Source organism: Vitis vinifera, chromosome 12 (genome assembly GCF_030704535.1).
Source record: "Vitis vinifera cultivar Pinot Noir 40024 chromosome 12, ASM3070453v1".
In the NCBI taxonomy this organism is placed as follows: domain Eukaryota; kingdom Viridiplantae; phylum Streptophyta; class Magnoliopsida; order Vitales; family Vitaceae; genus Vitis; species Vitis vinifera.
This window is the reverse complement of record NC_081816.1, coordinates 3,435,976-3,443,422: the sequence shown is the minus strand read 5'-3', so window position 1 is coordinate 3,443,422 and position 7,447 is coordinate 3,435,976. Positions and strand designations below refer to the sequence as shown.

The 7,447-nt window shown below is 33.4% G+C and overlaps 1 protein-coding gene across 1 annotated transcript; it reads right to left on the bottom strand.

Annotated features, from left to right (window-relative positions):
* Positions 1-4,275: 4,275 nt before the first annotated feature.
* Positions 4,276-6,731, bottom strand: LOC100242140 (Rac-like GTP-binding protein ARAC5). Its single transcript, XM_002278752.4, has 7 exons — positions 6,370-6,731; positions 6,145-6,232; positions 5,864-5,973; positions 5,696-5,759; positions 5,530-5,594; positions 5,359-5,424; positions 4,276-4,671 (listed from the first exon to the last, which is right to left on the bottom strand). Exons 1-7 carry the CDS (start codon positions 6,466-6,468, stop codon positions 4,573-4,575), a joined length of 591 nt encoding a protein of 196 aa, XP_002278788.1. The 5' UTR covers positions 6,469-6,731; the 3' UTR covers positions 4,276-4,572.
* Between the last annotated feature and the right edge of the window lie 716 nt (positions 6,732-7,447).

The following is a 7,447-nucleotide window of genomic DNA, read 5'->3' as shown; positions in this document are numbered from 1 at the left end:
GCATGGTAGAATTTGGATTATTAAATTATGATATAAAGCAATACGATCTTTGGACATGGAGTAACTTGAGATTAACTAATACTTTTTTTATATAGTACTGAAAAGTGTTTTCTGGCATTTAAGAATGACCCATAACTTTTAACAAGAACCGAAGGGTCTATTTGATTGTTGTTCTTAAGAACTGTTTTTTGTTCTTAAAAATAAAAAAAAACTAAAAACATGTTTAGGGAAAGGAGTGTGTTTTTGTTTTTTGTATTTCTCGTGTTATCAAAAACTACTTGTTTTATAACAATAAAAAAGATGTTTTTATTGTTTTTTTGTTGTTCAAAGAACAAATTGTTCTTCGTGTTTTTTCACTGTTTAAAAAGTTATTTGTTTAAGAAAATTATAACTAGTGTAAAATTTTCAAAATTGAATAATTTTTTTTAATTTAAATGAATTGTGCATATAAAAATTATTTATATATTTATAACATCAAGTTAATTGAAGAAAACGTTTTATTAATTGAAAAAACAACTTTCAAATATGTTTTTATTTTACTTATTCTAAAAAACTTTTTATTAACTCAGCCAAACATGTTCTTTTTGTTTTTTAGAATAAAATTTGTTTTCTAAAATTTAGTTCCCAAATATAATTTTGTTTTTGAAAACACCAAAAATTGTTTTCAAAAACTGTTTTCCAAAATAGTTTTCAAAAATAGTAACCAAATAGGCCCAAAGTTTTGCCTTTTCTCTTTTTATGTTTCTTCAATGTAGTGCTAGTTGAAGCTTCAATGTCATTTGTTAGTGTAATAATATTAAGATAAAATCATGTGCACACAAAAGTACATGAGACTTAAAATGATTTGGCAAACCATACTTGCATCCATAGATGGAAGAGAATCATTCTAACATCATAGATAATATCTTAGAGGACAAAAAGAAACACACATAACTATTAATCCCTAAAATATTTCTTTTTTTTTTTACTCTTTATATTTGTACTTTGAACTAAGTGTCTATCAACTTGAATTAGATTTCAATGTCAATTTCATCTTATAACTTTTTCTCTTTCATGTTCTAGAACATTTATTGAGATGTTCTTAATACATCCCTTGACTTAAAAAGAATTCCATTTCCATAAAGACTTACAATTATATGAAATATTTTGTCCATATTTATTACCAAAAGAAAGATATCCCAAATAGGAATTTGAGATGCTTTCTAAAAATTCACCCATTCACCCTCAATCAAATTCCAACAAGATAATCTTTCATCTCTCTACAATACATGTCTTTGTTCTGTATCTTGCTTTTCTACACTCAAGGAAATCCACTAATGTACTTAGTCTAGCAGTCTTACTTCATGCCCTAACTCTCTTTTATGCCACGATCCTCTTTGTACATGGAGATCCCCTCATGTACTATGGTTCTCTCATGCACCAAGGTCCATTTTTTGTACTATATATGGAATCAAACTATTTAACTATTTTATTCTTTCCACCTTTTAAGATCTAATAAGTGTATATAGAAAGGACTACACTTATTTTGGATAACAAAGTACATGCTCTACGCATCAATTCTAATGAGAGATGAATGACTCCACTTTTAACCAAAATTCTTTTAGCAATCTTCTCTGTGTTTTCCATTCTCCTTAACGTTTTTCAAAAATCTATACCTTGGGATTTGATACCATTTGTTGTGCTAATAGAAGCTTCAATGTCATTTGTTTGTACAATATTATAAATATAAACTCTTTTATATACAAAGGTATATAGGGTTTTAATATGATTTAACCGATCATATATACATCTACGTATAAGAAAGAATCAATATGCTATACCAAACATAATATTACAAAGGATAATTATTATCTTTGAAACATCACATATTTCTTTTCTCATTGTACCCATACTATGACTCACAAGCCTTCATTCCATCAAGTGTTTCTCACTTTTTTCATGCACGATAGTAGCCAAGGCCAATAGTTCATGAAAGTTTCATTGATAAAATTTGTGAGCACATGTAGACATAAAGCCATTGGATTGGGCAAGAGTAATTGGTATATATGCGTCTCATCGGTTTCTCCACATGCACTTTTTACACTTTCATCTTTGTTTTTTATTCAGGCCTAATGGTAACATTTTAAAGAAGTCCCAAACAAACAAAGGGAGCACTCTTTTCCTTAGTTTATTTTTTTCTTCTTATCCTTTGCTTATTTTTATTTCAAACTTTAACTTTCTTCTATTCTACTTCAACTATGATTTTTATTAAAACAATATTATTTTAATAAAATATTACTAAAATAATAAAGTTTAAAAAATATTTACAATATTGCAACACTTTGTGCTAGCTTGGAATCATAGAGCTGTGGTGTTCTCAACAAACAAACCTTAATTGAACTCATTTTCTCAAAAAAAAAAAAAAAAAAACGAGATCATGGACCTTATTTCATTAAAAAATGAGATCATTTTTTTTTACACCAATATCAATCTCGTTTCTTTAAGAAATGATATTGACATTGTCGATATATTAGTCTAGGATAGAAATTTGTGCCATTTCTATGCTAAATCTAATATATCCTACCCTCCAAGGGTCTTACTAGTTATAGTTAACTTCAAACTATTTTAGAGCTTATTTACATTTGAGGTATGTATAAATCGAATGTAATTAGAGCATAAGGAATGACTATAATATGTTTACCAAGTGAAAATTTGGAGAAAGCATTGAAAAAGGAGTTGAACATACAGAATGGATATAGTGAATTCTCAAACATCGAAAAGGGCATTAAAACGTTATGAGAGATATTCGAACATTCCCCTAAAGATATTTAAATGTTCCTCTAGTATATATTCAAATGTCCCTATCATGGAATTCAAATGATGGGTCAATTTCTTACATGTTTTTCATCCATTTTTGGATTTTTTTTCAAGGATTTTTTTGTGTATTTTTTATTCTAAATTTCTCTAAATTGATCTTTTAGGGTTTTGATATAAAATAGAAGGTTTTCTAATTTGAGATGAAGACACAAGAATATGGTCATTTAGGGTTTTGATATAAATTGATATTTTAGGGTTTTGAGGTCTTCATTAAAGAGTACGAGGTGTTACATCGAGGACGTAAAAGTCTATGTAGGTTTTAACTGGTCAAGATCCTAGGGAGTAAACACCTTTGGATTAGGTAATTTTATATAAATACCTTTCAAATCTAGTGGATTGATTTAAGGTCATTTAAATCATGGTTTTTAAAATTTACAAGGTATTTGATAAACTTCGTAGGTGGTCTTTCCATGTCATTATTGAGAAATCTTGAATTGCTCCATTTTCAAACCCTAGATCATTAGGCTACATGAAATCCTATTCTAAGCTTTCTAGATCTAAGCACAATGGAAAACTTTGGTATTAAAAAACAACAATAACACCATGAATCTAGAAAACGTGTCATTACTCTGATCTAAATGTACCTGAATCAATTTCAACCTAACCCTACCAAGAAATCAAACCAACCTAACCCTTGATTAACTTTTGAAAACCATAAACCCAAAATTCTCAAAATCACTGAAACCTTATCAATCCCTTCCATGCCTGTTTGATTCTTTTATCGTTTCACTAGAACAAAGAGCCATGGCTGTTCATGGTCCTTGCAAACAGAAGAACCATGATAATTGGCACACAAACCTCGATCATTTTCTCCAGTATAGTATTTTTTTCACAGTTTTTGCAGTTATCATCTGTGTATTTCTAGTCTCACAGATGTATGATTGAGAAGCCAACCCCTTGGTTTTACAATAATGGTTCATAATTAAAGTCGCCCTGAGGAGGAACATCTTCCACAATTTCAAAAAGCCGGACATTGTTCATTAGAATGAAAGATGATCATATTCTCAATAAGATGGGGTTCTGAATGTTGAAGTATGAGTTGTGTATTATGATTTTGATATTGCCATAACAGCACTTCACTTAAGCATCCTAATAATGGGACCTCCATGAGAAAAGGATTGCCAACTCAATTCAGAAAACTGGCATCTTAAAAAAGCAAAAAATAGGATACTACTCCTTTGCATTTTAGTGGACAGCAGAAACACAAGCATGGTATTGTGTCTTTTCTATAACCTTTTTGTAGGTCCTCTTTGCTGGAATACTACTCAACATAGCCTTTACTTAATCAAGTCTCTTTGGGATTAGAAGAGTGGAATCTGATAAGGTACACCATTAAGCATTACGTATCACAGTCTCAACTAACTTTTTTTTTCCCTCTTTGCTTGGGAGAAATGTTAGTTTCAAGAAGCACATAATACATATTAAAAAGAGCAATTTTACTCTACTGTTCAATCATGATGCTGTTTTTGCTTTAGGGAAATACCATATTACAAGGTTGCTGCAATCCCTCAATCCAATCAGGGGATATCACTTTTGCAGAGTTCAATACATTGCCTGAGAAGTTCGTCAGAAGCATAGGAAAACAAGACGCAGAAAAGAGGGAAAAGAAAGGAAAAAAATTAACATAGCCCACAAGACTGGTATGTATAAAGGAATAAAGGATTGAAGGAGGGATTGCAGCTGGTTATGGGGAAGAAATTAACATGGAAATTGGCTTTAGAGAAAAACACATGGCCTTGACTTTCTTCGCCTTTTCTTGGGCTTAGGGGGCTGCAAAACAACCTTGATTGCAGCATCAAAAACTGCCTTGACATTCTGCAAAATCATAGAAATGAGAAGGATTCAGGTGATCGAAGTGGTGTAGATAAAAGCCTAGACTACTGATAATTACTGTAAATCCAAGACGGTGCTAGCAATTTGATTTGGCAAGATTGGCATCACGGAGTTATGCAAGGTCATTGATCCTAGCATGATGGCTGACATTGATTGTGTGATATCATAGACTTCATATATACAATGCCATCCTTCTCATGTCTCTTTGATTGCACCAAGGTGGAATTATTGTAAGTTGGTGTAGCAAATCAATCACTTTGAAAATGACTTCTTACTAATTGTTTAATTTAGCTTGGTTGTTAACAAGAAAGAGGAAAGTAAGAAAAATGGAATTCTTTGCTTTGGCTCCATCTTCTTAACAACCAAGCAAGAATAGTAGAACAATGCTTCATCATAATATCTTCAAGCTGTTCTGTTCTTAAAAGAGTTTCCTTAAAGAATACTAGATTATTGGGAAAGTTTTTAGAAGAACCCGGGTGCTTCTTTTTGGTATTTATTTGCACATGGATCCTAGCTGCAACAGTAAGGGACCTTATGTACAAACCACTCTCCCCCCATAGTTTGCCTTTATTCTCATAAGAGAAGGAATAGGGTGTCTTCTTTGAACATAAATGGAATTAGGGAGTGATATCTAGTTTTAAAGATGATATATAATGAAACAACCCAAACCTGCTGAGTCTTGGAGCTGCACTCTATGTAAACAGCAGCCCCGATCATCTTCTTCAAATCCTCCCCCTGCCCAATATTAAATCTAAACATGAAATCCAAGTGAATGAAAATAGTTTTTCAATCCATTCTACAAATCACCAATTTTTTTTTGGGTATTAATCAGTAACTTGCCTGAGCAGTTGTAATTGGTGTTGCGCCAGGGTGATCAATCAAAAACTGCTTATCTTCCCGTAAATCTGCAATTATCCACAGCCAAGCTCACATTAAAATCAAGCTAGGAATAGAAGGAAAGAAAGAACTCAAGACTGAGTATTGATCATTAGAGACTTGATTGTACCAAGTTTGGTTCCCACAAGCACAATTGGCACAGTTGGAGCATAATGCCTCAGCTCAGGGATCCACTACGGGCCAAAAAATCAAGTCATCTCCAGAACATATTAATTACAAATGCAAACAAAAATTAAGAAAAATGATTTATGTTATTGGGTTTTGATGATTAATTAACCTTCTTGGAGATGTTTTCATAGCTAGCTTTGCTGATAAGCGAAAAGGCCAAGAGGAACACATCTGCACCTCTATAACTGAGAGGCCTCAGCCTGTTATAATCCTCCTGCCCTGAATACACAAGACTAAACTAATCAAGTTCACATGGAAAAATATAAAGCAATATCTGTTTGCAAATCAGGTTATTGAGGTCTAATTCTTAGCCATATTATGCCTTGTACAGATCAGTTACTTCACTAATGCTAGCAGCAACCGAGTACCCCCATGAAAGCAAGTGCTCACCTGCAGTATCCCATAATCCGAGATTAACTGTGCTTCCATCCACCACCACATTAGCACTGAAGTTGTCAAACACGGTAGGCACATAATCCTAACAAATCATTAAAGAGAATAAGTTCAAGAAAAATGGAAGAAACATCATGATTATCAAGAATTAACTTTTTAATCATAAAAACATGTATGTGAAAGGGACAAAAAAAAGAAGAAAACATCAAACTCATCATGTACAGTGGGGAAGGTGTTGCTAGTGTAGGAGATGAGCATGCAAGTTTTTCCGACAGCTCCATCGCCGACGGTGACACACTTGATGAACCTTGCTGTGCTCATTTTTGCACTTGGCTTCCTCTTCCTTCACACCCCTCTTGACTTAGAAACGCTTCCCTCTCCTGTCCATCTTCACCAATGGAGGGCTTGTGTAGGTCTCTTTCTCAGTACTGTCTGGCTAGCTAGAACATTTTGAGCTATAAAAACTAGAATAAAATAGAGAAGAATGAGGAGGATGGGGAGGAGATATTTGGGAGTGGGTAGATGAGTTTGAATTTTGAAAAGAAATGGAGGGGGAGGGTGGCATTTAATAAACTTGGACACCCCATCACCCACTTTAGCTATGCCTCTTTTTCTCTTTACAATGATTGTTCATATGGCTTTCTGTTTCTTTAAGGGGAAGGCCAAAGCCCAAAGACCAACAAAGGAGGAGAGTTTGGTGTTGGTGTTAGTTGGTTAAGTGTTGGACAAGGGAGAGACTGAATGATGAATATCTACAAGTGAAAAAGGAAAACTATTGTTATCTCATTAACCCAAGTTTTTTTGGACTAATTAGGAAAAAGGTACCAGACAATTTATAAAAATAAAAAATAAAAAAGGATATCATGATATTTGGAGGCATGGAAGTTTCGTGCTACCAAATTGGCTAACTTTAGCCTTGGTTTGTGTGCCTAGGGCAACAAGGTAGAAGATAATAGGCAATGACTATCATTTTTAACTGTGTCAAGTCCATGCAGTCAAGGTGAGGGACACCTGAATGTGGTTGCAGGGAAAAAAGGCATGCAATTGTGGGTCATGGTATCACTGCTTAAAGATGAATTTTTGTGGGTGTCACCATGATTAAGGGAGAATTTTTGTATGATACATGGGGCCGGCCTGGTTTAGCCTAGCTAGGATAGTTTGTTGGTGGCCACTAGCTAGCAATTTACCAAAGCCCACTTCGATTAATTAATTAATGCTCCACAGTTTATGATTGTGCTGTGCATCATCAATCAACTGTAACCACTTGGTGGTCATAAAATATATCATCAAATATCCAAAG

Coding starts and splice junctions, on each gene's coding strand:
- LOC100242140 (XM_002278752.4), bottom strand. CDS start 6,468: ATGAGCACAGCAAGGTTCATCAAGTGTGTCACCGTCGGCGATGGAGCT. Junction 6,233..6,369: donor CTAGCAACACCTTCCCCACT/GTACATGATGAG, acceptor ATGATTTGTTAG/GATTATGTGCCTACCGTGTT. Junction 5,974..6,144: donor CGGATTATGGGATACTGCAG/GTGAGCACTTGC, acceptor TTGTGTATTCAG/GGCAGGAGGATTATAACAGG.